Below are 15,758 nucleotides of genomic sequence, written 5' to 3'. Positions count from 1 at the left end.
AACTCCATACCAAACAGCAGAATCAGTGTCTTGTACATAAGCAAAGACCAATAACAATAATAAAGCACATAGTGGTGAATAATTCATCAGTGCTCTGTCCTCTCTCTTCTCTTTCTACAATGTCCTTAGCTGACTTCACTCCATCAGTACGCTGCTGCTGTCTTTCTCATGAATGTTTGGAGAATTTATTTTTACCACCAAAGAGCCAAATGCATATGAGAAGCTTTTTCCCCTTACATATAAATACCTTTGATGAAGAGATTTTAAAGTGACAGTCTTTGAAATTGTGCTCCAATTCAGTCACCGTTAACATTTGTAAGCCTGTGTGAAGTAGATTGTCGTGATCGACACCTATCCCCTATCACCAATCCCATACTCATCTCATCTTCCATACCGCTTAATCCTCACTAGGGTCGTGGGGGGTTGCTGGAGCCTATCCCAGCTGGCATCGGGCGAGAGGTGGGGTACAACCTGGACAGGTCAACAGCCAATTGCAGGGCTAACATGGAGACAAACAACCATTTGTACTCACACCTAGGGTCAATTTAGGGTCACCAATTAGCCTAATGAGCATGTCTTTGGAGGTGGGAGGAAGCTGGAGTACCCAGAGAGAACCCATAATAATATAAATTCCATAATTGTTAAATCTTGAACATGTTGTTTTCCCTTAGCTGATGATCTAATCCTTGAGATCTGTTCAGAGCTGAAGGGCAGGTGCATAACTTGTTATCCATGGATGAAGGGGAACCAAGTAGACGGGTTCCAGATCCAGACTCAATTCTTATCAGAATATGAACCTCATGGGCTCAGATGGCATAGATGACTATTTTGCTGTTATTCCTCTGTCCATTACTACATAAAGCACACATGCACAGTTTGATTTGCCTAGCAGATTTTTTCAGAGCATAATCAGTTTGGTCTGGAGCGACTCCAGACCAACGCTTCAGTGCAATCATTTTGTGGACCGTTTCTTCTATGCTGTTAAAAATGGGGGCAAACATGCACACTCTTTGTTCCCTCTGAAGTAGGCTATAAAGTTTCATCAATCTTGCTATGCTAATGCTTACATACTCTATTTTTAGTACAACTTTCCCTTTTTTGTTTGGAAAAACGTTGCCGGGACAAAAATAAAGAAGAACTAATTATTTGTTTGACTGTTAATTAAATGTAAGTTTAAAATATATCTAATGGGACTCACTCATATGATGCTTTAATGTTTTAAGTGTTGGACTTGAAAATAGTGGCACAGTTCATCAGGTCTATAATGTCCCTGACCATCTGTCTGGATATTTCATGCCTCTAAGCATTGGTGAAAGGAATGAATTCAACAACAGGGCCTCAGTGAGTTGTGTAAAAATGGAGAAAATTGTATTGCTCTGACGCAAAAAAAAAGTTCTCCTGTAACACAACCCAGCTATTACTGCTGCTGCTATCCTTTAGGTCAGTTGAAAGGTCCTACAATTGATCTGAGACGATTACTAAAGGGATTAACATTCTTCTAGTAGCATTGCTTACAGTACTATTATAGGGAAGACTCTAATGAATAGTTGTAGAAATATCCTTTTACCACTTTGTGGTCATATTATTAGCCCAGCATAGCATATCTTATTAGGTTTGATTAGGTTTCTAGGGGAAATGATTCTGCTCTTTTTTCAGATTCAAGTAGATTCCTCAAAATTCTGCAGAAGCTCTCATTAATTCAATTTCATGGAATAAAATAATGTCCTGCATAGTATAATTTCACCACTTTCTACATATTTGAGACATTGGGATGTACTCGTGTCTTTGAACAATATACTGTAAATATATGTGTGATACGTGGTGCACTACTGCGTAGAGAGTTTACTATTTACTAGAGTTTACTACTATTTGGTTAGCCAAAGTTGGGACAGTTTTCTATTTTTCTCCTGTATTTTTGATTGGTCTGAAGGTGTGGTGACTACAAGCTATGTTTTGCATGAAATTCCACATTCTCCAGAAGATTAATACAAATAATCAAATCTATCAAAGTATTCTGCGGATATTCATGGTCCCCAGACTGTCATGACAGGTTGCTGTCATATTCAGTAAGCTTATTTGTGGTCCACACAGGTTAAATCCATTCCACATGGGTGCTTGCAAGCCAAAAATAGAGGTTAAAGCAGTCCAAGTAATAATAGATTAGATTCAACTTTATTGTCATTACACATGTACAGGTACAGAGCAACAAATGCAAATGCAGTTTAGCATCTAAACAGTGCAATAGGCAGTAAGTGCATGTAGCATGCTAAACTACATTTTTAGTGTGGTACACAAGCGGTATGGTACAGGCTGTTTTTAATATTTACAGATGAATAATATGTACACTTGAGTGAGAAAAAGATAGAGTTAGGGTTGAGATACAATGTACATATGGATTTGTGTGTTAAATGTAAGTAGACTATAAATAGGAACTGTAGCATAATTTACACTATAGAAAGTGTGGAGAGGAAAAATTAGGCGATACAAAATACAGATAAACTGAGCATTAATAAGTGCGTAAACAATAAGCACTAGCTCCCTAATGTTACTAAATTAGTGCAATATTTGGTATAGTACTATGCAAACAGTAGTTTCAGAGTCCAGGTTCAAGGTCGGAGCTCTGGGGAAAATGCTATTCCTCAGTCTACTGGTTCTTGTCCGGACGCTTCTGAAGTACCTGCCTGAGGACAGGAGGGAAAACAGTCCGTGTGTCGGGTGGGAGGAGTCCTTCAGAATGCTTAAGCTTGTTTAAGCTTAAGGCTTAAATTTAAGACTAAGACAGATATTACTGAACGTCAAGGGAAATTGCTTTGTCCCTGTAGCTTCATTGCACATAAAAGTAAACTCATAAAAACCACAAAATAAAATAAAATAAAATAAAATAAAATAAAATTAGATTAATTTAAAGTAAAATAAAAATAAGTATTTTATAGCAAAATAAAATAGTGTAATCAAAAATTTACAGAATTAGCATTATAAATAAATATACAAAAGTAGTTGACAAAACAGTGTCCGAGGTGATGTGGTTGTTTGGCCAGTTGCATAGCAACTTCTTCTGGACGTCCTCAACGGTTGGGAGGTAGAGTTCCTATGATGCACTGGGCAGTTTTCACTACCTGCTTGACGGCCATCCTGTGAATGGGGTCTTCTCTCCTTCCTGAAGTCCACAATGAGCTCCTTGGTTTTGCTGGTGTTAAGGAGCAGGTTATTGTCAGCGCAACATTTGGTCAGGTGTTGTACCTCCTCCTTGTAGGCTGTCTCATCGTTGTTGCAGGTGAGACCTATCACTATGGTGTCGTCTGCAAACTGGAGTTGGATCCATTTTTTTTCTTTCTTTTGAAAGATCCATGATGGCGCCATGGAGGGTCCCCTCAGTGCTATGCTCTCTGGTACTCTCTCTACGCTCTCTGGTGCTTTTTTACTTTTTAGTGTTGTTCTCGGTATTCCCTCTGCTATTACATTTAGCAGGGGAGAACTACTGAACATAGGATTATCCAGTGCTGGACTTTTTTCTCCGGTTTTCTGTCAGTCTGATAGCTTTTTAGAGGTTCTGACTGGAGGAGCAGCAGCTCTCTGTGGATTTAGACGGAGAAGCCGGCGGGGCAAACGAGCGGGTGCGCCCTTCAAATTGTAGCAGCGGGGATTACGTGCACCTCTCCCGTCCTCTCTGGAAAATGGATGAACTGCTGCTTCTCTCAAACAAGAACTTGGACTTTCGCCGCTCAGCCGCCTTGTGCTTCACTGAAATCTGGCTCAGTGAACACATCCTGGACAGTGCACTAAACGTGCCAGGCTTCCAGCTGTTCCGAAATCAAAGGGAGGAGGAACATGCTTCTACATCAATGAAGGTTGGTGCACAGATGTCACAGTGTTAAAGAAGACATGCAACCCTCACTTGGAGTCGTTTTTCATAAACTGTAGACCATTTTATTCACCATGGTTGTTCACCTCGTTTGTGCTGGTCGGTGTGTACATTCCACCACAGGCGCCCATCACCTAGGCGTTACAGCACCTGGTGTTGGGGGTAACAAGTTACAAAGTAACGAATTACTGTAACGATATTACTTTTTTGGGTAACGAAGTAAAGTAACGCATTACACTAAAAATATCGGTATCTACACTACTTTACTAGACTATAGGAACGCACTTTCCTGTGTTACCCAATGGTTGCTTGTGTGTAGCGTTCTGATCTGTTTAGTGGTGTAGGCATGTGTGCGTGCTGCCTGTGTCCCTGCTACTTGCCTGAGCACTTAGTAGCTAAGTTTCTTGCAACTGCTGCGAAGTCATCAGCACCAGCTTTGAGCATTTGTCAGCCCAGCATGGCAATACAAAACTTGTGGCGAAAGATCCTGTTCGCCGGTCATCTGAAGGAGTCGATGAGCAGTCGACCCCACCTAAACAGGCAAAGCTTTTTTCAAGTGTCAGAGCGCAGAAGCAGGTAACAGCAGTGGCAGCTGGCCAATAGAGGGCGCTAGGGCGCCGCCCCACCACTCAACCACATTACCTTGAATAAGACATAAAGAATTTTAATAAAAATTAAGTAATAAAATACAAATATTTCAAAATATATGTTTATATATTTTTAGATGTGCAAGATAAATATTTTATAATTAATGATAAGTAAAGCTGTTACATTCATCGACGTTGTGTGGTTGGTGACGTATTTCCGCCCTGGGGTGCAAAAATCTTTGCCCATAAACTCCTGTTATAAGTTGTACATGCTGGCTAACTTAAATACAAGAGGACCATGCTGGAGGCCCAGAGCTGGATGCAGCTTAATTTACACACCACCACCTTCCTGCCATGGGGCCGACGTTGGGGTCGACGTCACAGCCGTCTGTCATAAAGTGCAGCTGATTTGACAGGTCGAGCCGCAGGAGTTGGGAACGATTGGACAGAGAGTGAAAAATGGAGAAAGAGAAATGAAATAATAAAGTGAAGTCACCTAATACAATACCTTCTTAGAGGAGAAGCTCGACATGAAAGAGCTCGGATCTGATCAGCCGAACATCACACAGTGCGTTTACATGCAGAGCTTAATCGAGCTATGCTCAAAATTCGACTTTCTCACTACAGACCTTGTTCTCCTCATCCACACTAGGTGGCAATACGTGTCTTTTCAGTGGGATGATACTACATTAATACAGCCCAATTTCCAGTTGACCTATTGCGTGATATAATAAACAAGAGTCGTTCATGCGGCAGACCGGCATTTCAAACAACAACCAGACGGATAATTGTACATTTTTTAATATCGTACGTAATGTTCATGTGACTTCTGGTGCAGGTAAGATCCGCGCTATCCCTCAGATGGTCCTTCCAGCGGCTCCATTCCTCTTCTTCTTCTGCGACCGGCTTTCTTGGACGTTTTTGTTCCGGGGTCACACGCCAGCGCAGTGGTTGTGGAGCATGCACAGCGATTGAAAACTGCGATTCCAATCACATTGTCTGGGTGTCTCAATCAGATAATGAGAACTCTGATTTTAATCAGAATAACGTGTTTACATGCACTTAAGTTCTCCTCTTATAGTTCGATTGAGGCAATAAGGCAATTTTTTTCACGTGCATGTAAACATACTGACAGTTAATCAGCAGTCCAAAGGTCTTTTTCCAGGACCTGGTTTAGTAACAAGGCTTGGCAAATTGCATGTAGCGAGGCTAATTCTGTTTTCCTTGCCTCTTTTTTCAAACGCCAGGACCTGACCCAGCATGGATTAAGACAGGTATGAGTGATTTAAAGCACTTTTAAGAAAATTCAAGCATAAACAACCTGGGATCCACATGGAAAATGCACTGCGACTAGCCATGTTTGGCTATGTTTGACTACATGGCATTATAATGTTGCTTTTATTGTTTTCATTCATTTAATACACTGGCACGATACCTTCGCACATGTTTGCTTGTTTTTTTGTTATATGTCTATTTTGGAGTTATAGCAACCCTGTGGCGAGACCCCGCCTGGCAGAGGATCTCAGTGTCTTTTATTCCAGGTTTGAAAGTACTTTCAAACCTTCCACTTCCCCCATCGTCTCCATCATAAAAGGTATACCTTCTCCCCAAACCTCTCCCCCATCTGATCCCCTGCATGCAGTGAAGATCTACAAAGAAGACGTGCGTCAGCTCTTTCAAAAACAGAGGATCAGGAGGCCTCCAGGACCTAATGATGTGTCTCCATCCTGCCTGAAAGTCTGCACTGACCAGCTGGCTCCCGTCTTCACCCAGATCTTCAACAGCTCCCTGGAGTTGTGTGAGGTTCCCTCCTGCTTAAAAACGCTTCACCATCATCCCAGTCCCCAAGAAGTCCCCTATCACAGGATTAAATGACAACAGACCAGTAGCCCTGACGGCTGTGGTCATGAAATGGTTATGAAAACTGGTGTTGGCTCACCTGAAGGACATCACTGACCCCCTGGTAGACCATCTGCAGTTTGCCTATAGGGAAAACAGATCAGTGGGTGATGCAGTCAACATGGCTCTGCACTACATCCTGCATCACCTGTAGTCTGCAGGGACCTACGCATGGGCTTTGTTTGTGGACTTCAGCTCGGCGTTCAACAGCATTGTCCCTGAGCTTCTCCACGACAAACTGTCCCAGCTCACTGTGCCCCCCTCCACCTGTCAGTGGATCACCAGTTTCCTGACTAACAGGAGGCAGCAAGTGAGTGAGCTTTACATCCAGCACCTGGACTCTCAGCACTGGTGCCCCCAGGGGTGTGTTCTCTCCCCACTGCTCTCTCGCAGTGAAGAATACGAGAGTGAAAAATATGCTAACATGTGGTTTGACAATAAAACATGGATCTGTGGAATATCCAGGCCTCATCCTTAGAGTTGCACAAATGGGCAGTTGATCTTGTAGTGACCATCAGCAGAACCAACCAATAAAGATGGAAGATGCTAAACAACACAATGGCCCTCTCCATGAGAAATTTGAGTACAAAAAAAACCCAAGACAGAAGAGTCGACTGACACAAAGTATTATGCACACTCTGCATGAAGGAGTTTTATTTTCACCGCACCACTTCCAGCTTATAATACCACATTATTGCCAAGCATACGTTGGTAAAGGATTCTGCTAGCACTTCAGTTAACGCATCATCCAGCTTGAGACAAACCAAGACGAAGACAAGCTGGCAATGCTGGCTTGCAAATATCTGGCATGAGAGACTGTTCTCAGTTGCAGGCAACATTGTAAATAAGTGGTCAGCTCTCAATGTCAGCAAGTTAGTTTGTTTTAGTAGGTACTTGAAGAACAAGGCCCCATTAATGTGGATAAATGGTTGTTGGCAAAAAAAGAGACAAAACGTCAAATGCAGCATATACATTGTTTTTTTTTTTGTTTTTTTTGGCAAAGTTTTAGCTTGTCAGCATATTGTAACTCCAGGGTTATTAGAGATAACATGCCTTCTGTGCCTCTTCCTGGCTGCGTTTAAAGGTTTTATAAAAATCACCCGTAACAACATTCTGTTACCAGACACCACTGGACACCCTCAGAATGCCCAAGTCCATTCTCTGCTTACACAAAATTCAGCTCAACTCAAACTTTATTTATAGAGCACATTTGAAACAACGGGATTGACCAAAGGGCTGTACAGATGAAATGGCAGCACAGACAGTAAAATTTGCCAGCTGACTGGCAGAAGTCACCATACAACATGAGTGAAATGTTTCCCAGTCACAGTGGGGTCAGAAGCTCTATCCAGTTGTTTATGAGACCCTCTGGAGGATATGCTCTGTTGTAATGGGAGGCAGTTTTAAAGGATGGATTATAGTGCTGTATGTAATAATAATATAATAATAATAATAATTAATAATAACAGTGAGACCAACATCTACGTTCCATCTGTTTAAAAGGATATAGTGCCCCTTCTTAGATGAAGAGCAGAATTATTTATTTTTCTTTGAAGGTCAAAAGAGCAACAAGCAACATAATATTGTAAAGTGGCTATTCCACTAAGTCCTTTTTATAACTTCTATCTGAAGATTCTCAAATTCAGTTCAGAATTGAGGTCAAGAAAACATCCCAAAAGGAATAACATGCTGCATTAAAAGAATGAGTGCAGCATACTATCATGAAATAAAAGAAAATGGAATGTTCACTTGTGAAGTAACATATTTTTTGCTTAATTCTTTTTTGCTCGTATGAGGGAGTGATTATCTCATTTGTAGCTGACATTTCACCTTTTCTTACTTGGCTGTATGGAAACTGCACTGAAGTAAGTTTTCTGTAAGAATAAAGATGCCCTCATCAAAATGTTTATAGTAACAGTGGATGAAAACATTCCAGTCACAATAACGAATCCACATAGATTTAACATTAACATTCAACCCCAGTGCAGTATTATTTTGGTATTTTTGACTTGCTTACTTGAAACTGAACACACAGTGCACTACCTGCACAAAGTGATCCTGATGGGCAAAATGGAACATTTGGTTGTGTCTAAAACAAGAGATGAATCAAGGGCAACCAGACTTGTAGAATTTATTGAAGATGCATCACCACTCATCTAAGTAGCTTCTTCAGTTCTTGAACTGACTGATGGACAATTGGGGTTTAACTGAGAACATCTGTGGGTGTTGCAATTCCCAAACTCACATGATGTGGTCAGTTAATGACCAACTGGAAGAAGGATTCCAGTGTTCTGATGTAAACTTCTTGGGGAGACATGTTAGACTGTGTTGTAGACCATCCGTCTGATGATTGTCTGTCTGGTGTAACCAGATTTGAAGTAATCCTTCAAAACCGGTCACACACTCAGGCAGATATGTGCAGAAATGTGGTTGGACAGGTAAAGTCAAACCCTTCAAACCACATTTCAGTACAGGATCAAACTGTATCAAAAAAGACTACAAGTGAGTTTCAGGTCATTAGCATACCCTAGTCATACAAGTCCCATGTGGTAAACACCCATAGATGTTCCTATTTTAAACCAAACACCCCACTAGTCTTTTGGAACTTCTCTAAAGCCCCTTTCACATCGGACGAAAAACCTGTGATTTTATTGACTTGACTTGGCTGCGATGTGAACGGGAATGCTGCACTGACTCACAAATTTACACGATGATGCTGATGTATGTGCCTGTCACATTTCGATTTTGTCACTGGACAGCCTGTCGGAGTGTGTCAGTGTATAGAAGCTCCAGGGCTATGAGCAGCTCAGAAACTGAGCAAACTTTTGGTCTACTGTCATGAGAGACCGATCTCTGAAGGAACAAATCAAATGTGATGTTACACGATCGTTGATGGAAGCACATAGGTGAATTAGCAAAGATCGGGAAATGCATGTGCCACTGTGTTTATATACAACTTGTATAGCGGTATGGCACAGTTTCTTTATCAAATATGGCAGCGCACTGGCAAGACCTTGAGATCTGCGAACTGCTCTGCATCCAAGGAGAAGAGGAGAGGAGATTCAGCGGCAGATATTGGGCTCTGTGCAGGAGACCGTCAGTTCGTTTACATGCATGTGAAAAAAAACGAATTATTTCCTTAATGGGACTATAACAGTAGAACGTAAGTGCATGTAAACACGTTGCTCTGAATAAAATCGGAGTTCTCATTATCCGATTGCGACACCCAGATAATGCAATTGGAATTTGATTTCCTCCGGCTACGTAACCGCAGTTTTCAATCGGATAATGCGTGTGTGCATGCTCCACAACCACTGCGCTGGCGTGTGACCAGAAACATGTGTGTAACAAAAACATCCAAGAAAGCCGGTCGCAGAAGAAGAAGAAGCTAAACGGAGTCACTAGAAGAACCGTCTGAGGGATAACGAACATCTTATCTGCACCAGAAGTAGCACAAACATTACGTGAGATTAAAAAATGTACTATTGTCCCTATGGTTGTTGTTTGAAATGCCGGTCTGCCGCATGAACTACTCTTGTTTATTGTATTACGTAATAGGTCAACCGGAAAATGAGCTGTATTACCGTGGTATTAACCCGCTGAAAAGACAAATATCGCCACCTAGTGTGGAAGAGGAGGACATGTCCCATCAGTTATTCAATTTTCTTCCACTGCATGTACACTGGGACAAGGAGTGTAGTCAGAAAGGCAAATTTTGAGCATAGCTCAATTAAGCTCTGCATGTAAACGCACTGAGTGATTTATTCAAATATCAGCAGCCTTTTGGAAGAGCAGGAGTTTGAGGGTGGGTCCATTGTTTACTGTGTAGTGTAGTGTCCTTAAATGTGTAATGACGACGTTGTCTACGCAATGATGTGTGAGAGGGCAGAAAAAACAGGCATGCAGCTCTCACAGCGGGAGGTCCAACCTGGGACTGGTGGTAATGTGAAAGCACACCAAGGGCGGGTCAATCTGGGATTGACGATGTGAAAGGGGTATAAGAGAGACAAGAGGATAATAAAAGTCATATCAGAAAATACAGTTGCACCACAGAAACCCCTTATCATTGCATAAAAAGGTGGCAAAGCTTATATGTCAGATAACTGTAGTTTGCTAATAAATATCTGTGGGTTAATCATCTGAATTCAGAAAACACAGATATTTGTTCCATTCTTTGGTCGAAAATAGAGAGCAGCTTTCACTTTTTAAGAACACTGTGCCTGCACTTAGAGAGTTCTCTTTTAAATTCTCAAGCTGAATCCCTAATTTGCAGTCCCTCACAGCATGCCTGTAGATCAAACCTGACTGCCGACTTGTCTGAAATAAATAAAAGTAACAAAGTAGCGGCTGGTGGGTGAGCATTTTCTTTAATGGTACTGCAGCACTTTGCAGGCATGTGAGTGTGGCTTAATCACTTGTAAGGCTTGATTGAGTGTGTGTTAATAAACATTAGGCTGTCTCTCTTCCACTGGTGATTAGTGGTTTATGTGCTTGGCTCTCTGCAGGCTGAAGACGCAGTCCTGAAGATTGATGGAGGGCCATGCTATTCAAACAGCAGGCACTGCTGACACAGAAGCTCTTCGTTCTGGGCAGCCTTGCTATTGGAAGTGTCCTCTATCTTGTGGCCAGGGTAGGGACTTTGGATAGGTGAGTCATCACGGTTGGATTATAAGATGTACCAGCTTCATTTAGTAATGATCATGCATTTTGTTGTTTACACCCTAAGGTTGACAGAGTGGTTTAAGTAGACAGTCATCCATTTTATGAAACGGGTTTCTATGACTTCCCATTTATGCATTCTGGCAGGTCTGAGACCAAAATTTAAAGAAATATTTTTGAGAACATACAATGGAGGTTAGGTTTTGGATGAGGCAGTCTTTCTTTAAAGGCCTATTACAGAGCAAAACTCTGTAACAGAGCAGAAGCAGCAGTTTGTTCAGAAAGAGCCATAAAACCTTTGTGTATGGTTGCAAGTTTGCAATATCAAGATAAGATAAGATAAGATAAGATAAGATAAGATAAGATAAGATAAGATAAGATAAGATAAGATAAGATAGGACATAAAAATTATAAAATTAAGCTAAAATCAGTAATACCTTTGTGACCCTTTCACAGCAAACATTAACAGTGCTGTAGAATCTCATCTCATCTCCTACTACCGCTTAATCCTCACTAGGGCCATGGGGGTTGCTGGAGCCTGTACCATCTGTCATTGGGTGACACGTCTGGGGTACACCCTGGACAGATCACCAGTCTATCGCAGCGCTAACACAGACATATAACCATTTGCACTCACATTCACTCCTATGGTCAATTTGGGGTTACCAATTAGCCTAATGACCATGTCTTGGTGTGGAAGGTGAAAGTACCTGGAGAAAACACAGGGAGAACATGTAAACTCCACCCTGAAAGGTCCGAGGTGGGTGCTGTAGAATATTATTTTTCATGTGTGTGTCCACTGTGTTAATGGTCTTATCATTTGGATCTTATAAGTGCAAATGAGTGAAGACTCATTAGAATTATAACAATTATTTATTTTTCTTTTAAGGTCAAAAGACAAACATCAAATGTGAATGTGTCCATTCCACTAATGTGATTTTTTTTTTTTATTATCTATTTTCTCATATTAAGTTTAGGGCAAGAAAGGTCGATAAAACATCCCCCTCAAAAAACATAAAGCTTATTTTTTTGCTTATCTGTATGTTTAAACTTTGTGTAAGATTAAAAATGCACTCACTCAAATGTGGAACAATGGATAGAGAAGTGTTAGTCACGGTAATGATCCATACATATCCATAATATTAAACTTCAGTGCAGTTTCCATCAGTACTATGGAACATTTTTATATTTTTAGTGCATTTTGTATTTATGACTATTGTTATATATTTTTTTGTGAAAACTGTCATTTTTACATCAAAGTCACTGTTGTCAGACAGAAAGAAGGAGAGTAAATTTATGAAGCATACTTGTATCTTCTTAGATACAAGTAGAAGGGGCTCCAAGGAAAAAAGTTTGGAAACCACTGTCTTAGGCCTTTTTGTCTTTCTAGGACTTGGGAATGACTGTTTTTGTTTTCTCGTCTTCAGGCTACAACCAGTTTGTCCCATTGAGAGCAGACTGCACCCACCTGAGCCAGAGCAAATCACACTCCGCACCTTGCAGTTTAAGCGTGGCCTACTCCATGAACTACGTAAGGGCAATGCGACCAAAGAGCAAATCCGTCTGCACAACTTGGTCCAGCAGCTGCCTCAGGCCATCATCATCGGGGTGCGCAAAGGTGGCACCCGTGCTCTGCTGGAAATGCTCAACCTGCATCCAGCAGTGGTCAAGGCCTCGCAAGAGATTCACTTCTTTGACAATGACCAAAATTATGCCCGGGGCATTGACTGGTACAGGGGGAAGATGCCCTTCTCTTTCCCTCATCAGATCACTATTGAGAAGAGCCCTGCCTACTTTATCACAGAGGAGGTCCCTGAGCGCATCTTCAAGATGAACTCCTCCATCAAGCTGCTGATCATCGTTCGCGAACCTACTACCAGAGCTGTGTCCGACTACACCCAAGTGCTAGAGGGCAAGGAGCGCAAAAACAAGACCTACCACAAGTTTGAGAATCTGGCCATTGACACCAACACCTGTGAGGTGAACACAAAGTACAAAGCTGTCCGGACCAGCATTTACACCAAACACCTAGAGCGTTGGCTGAAGTACTTTCCCGTGGAGCAGTTCCACATAGTTGATGGGGATCGCCTTATTACGGACCCACTACCAGAGCTGCAGCTCGTCGAGCGCTTCCTCAATCTGCCCTCCAGGATCAGTCAATATAACCTGTACTTCAATGCCACCAGGGGATTTTATTGTCTGCGATTTAACATTGTCTTTAACAAGTGCCTGGCAGGCAGCAAGGGCCGCATCCATCCTGACGTGGACCCATCTGTAGTGACTAAGTTGCAGACATTCTTTCATCCTTTCAATCAGAAGTTTTACCAAATCACTGGTAGGACATTCAACTGGCCATGATGAATATGGAACTCAATGAGACAGTTGGTGTTTAAAAATGAGCCAATCTATAAGAACTCAAAGGATATTTATAGCACTTTGAATTTATTACAACAATGACCGTATGACCAAATAAACAAGGAACTTGATGTAAGTATTTTTTTTTGTGTGTATGTGAAAAGAATTTGATGGCATCAACATCCATGCTGTTGATAGGTAAGCTTTATATGTGATGCTTTTATTCAAGATAAAACCCCTTCAAAACAAAATATGACAGCTGCTAAATAACTAAATATTTCATCCCCCATCATGTTGTTTACTTGACCAAAACTGCATGTGCAATCCAGAAGCAATTATAACATAATAGACTCTTGTGTTAGTTGTCTCTTGTTTTTCATCGTCTTTTATTTAATACCTGCTGTGATCAACCCATTAGAATATGGCGTCTTTTAATTCTTAACACAGATCAAGTATGAAGAACAGACAAGGTTTATCATAAAAGATTTAATGTTTTGAGTTCGACTGTCACATTTTATTTTTTAAAAAATCATAAAAAAAAGTATTTAACTTCTGCTATTCACGGAGGTATTCTGTTTTTTCCCCTACACTTTCTCATTGGTTTTCCAAAAGTCCTACAAAAAGCCATAGTGGGAAAAAAAAATCCTTTGATGATTCCTGTCAAACCAACTGTTTATTCTATGATGTTTAACAAAACCTGTCTGTTTCTGTGCAAATATCCATTCTGTATCATATGTGTGCTGTTAAAAAATGTTAAATTAAAAAAACATTAAACCAATGGCATCTTTGCATTAGGGGCAGGTGGAGCACGGCCCCACCACAGGGCACTGCTGTGCAGGGGATTATTATAAGCTTTTATAAGTTTTCCTGTGTCAAAAATATTGTTGGGTATAAGTTAATAAATAATAAACTTTGTCTCCAATGAAATGTCTGCAATTTTCATTTGATAAACACATTTTCCTCCGTAAACACTTTTTGTAGTGTAGTTGTGTTGTTTATGCTCGGTGGGGCACAGCCGAGGTGACCCTGGCCTGTAGTGTTGTGGGCTTGTGAACTGCTGCATGTGAATGCACGTGTACAACACACACATCAGTTTGGGTAGTGGGGCCAGAAGTTCAGGGCCCCAGAGCATTTCTCACTGACTGATTTGAAGCAAGGACGGACACTGCAAAGGTCTTTCTGGCTCGGATAACGTACACAACATACCATACCGGTAGCTTATTCACTTATCATTCATTCATTGCAGGATGAATCGAGTTGACTACCTGAATAGTGTGAGATAAAGACCACTTGAGCAGAAGTTGGGGATAACTGGTTTGGGAGCAAATCGACCAGAGGATTTAATTCTTTCTCAGGAGGGAAAAGACAAAACTGGGCCATTCAACCAGGAGTGGTTTAAGCAGAAAAGTGTATTGCATTGGTTGTGCGTCATTCATGCTATGAGACATGTATTGGGTTTTTATTGTTGTCACGTTATATATGTTGTTAGATTGGGACAGCAGTTATCACTTTTTGCTTTCACATTGAAAATATTGGGTTGACACAGCATTGTCCGACCTGGGTTGATCCACCTTGCTGTGCTTTCACACTGCCAGCAGTCCGGGGTCTGACCTGCTGGTGCGAGAGCTGCTTGTCTGTTTTTTCTTCCCTCTCATACATCATCATGTTGACAACATCATCATCACACATTTAAGTTTACTGGAACACTGCGGGGTAAACAATGGACAGCATGGTGCGGCCCATGCTGCTCCTACTCATCTTGTTGTTTATCAGAAGGTATTTTTGTAATGCTTTCAGTTTCTTGATGACCTGCTGAAAGAACCCCCGCTCTTTCAAAGGGATGGTGATATTCGAATAAATCCCTCTGTCCTGCACACCTGGCACTATCTGCCGCTGAATCTCCTCTTCTCCTCTGATGTAGAGCGGATCTCATGGTCTTGCCAGTGTGCTACCATGATTGATAAAAAAGTGTGTAATATCACTACAAGCTGTATATAAACACAGTCGCACATGCATTCTCCTGTCGGTGCAGTTTCCTGAATATGACGTAGGACTAATTCATTTATGCGCTTCAATTAGCGATCATGTAACAACACAATTTGTTTGATTGAAAAAAGTCAAAAAGTCCAGGAGCCAGCCACAGAGTGTGAAGTGCAGTCTGAGTGTACACAGTTTGTGGGACATGACCATGTTGAAGCCGGAGCTGTAGTCAGTGAAGAGCATTCTGATGTTGGAGTCTTTATTTTGCAGGTGAGAGAGGAAAATATAGAGGTTATCATGGCATGGACCTGTTGGGATAGTAGGCATACTGCAGGGGGTCCAGTGTGTCCAGTATACTGCTCTGGATTTGGGCCAGCACCACTCTCTTGTAGCACTTCATGATGATTGGAGTCTGT

The 15,758-nt window shown here is 41.4% G+C and overlaps 1 protein-coding gene across 1 annotated transcript in view; it reads left to right on the top strand.

Moving 5' to 3' along the window:
- Window positions 1-14,289, top strand: part of LOC124998674 (heparan sulfate glucosamine 3-O-sulfotransferase 5) — an 85,290-nt gene extending 71,001 nt beyond the window's left edge. The window contains exons 2-3 of the mRNA XM_047573132.1: window positions 10,854-10,995; window positions 12,435-14,289. Coding sequence (XP_047429088.1) covers window positions 10,889-10,995; window positions 12,435-13,365 — 1,038 coding nt within the window. The 5' untranslated portion in view covers window positions 10,854-10,888 and the 3' untranslated portion in view covers window positions 13,366-14,289. The remainder of the gene's footprint in view (window positions 1-10,853; window positions 10,996-12,434) is intronic.
- Window positions 14,290-15,758: the final 1,469 nt, after the last annotated feature.

This window comes from Mugil cephalus, chromosome 21 (genome assembly GCF_022458985.1).
Source record: "Mugil cephalus isolate CIBA_MC_2020 chromosome 21, CIBA_Mcephalus_1.1, whole genome shotgun sequence".
Lineage (NCBI taxonomy): Eukaryota > Metazoa > Chordata > Actinopteri > Mugiliformes > Mugilidae > Mugil > Mugil cephalus.
This window is presented reverse-complemented; position numbering and strand designations above follow the sequence as displayed.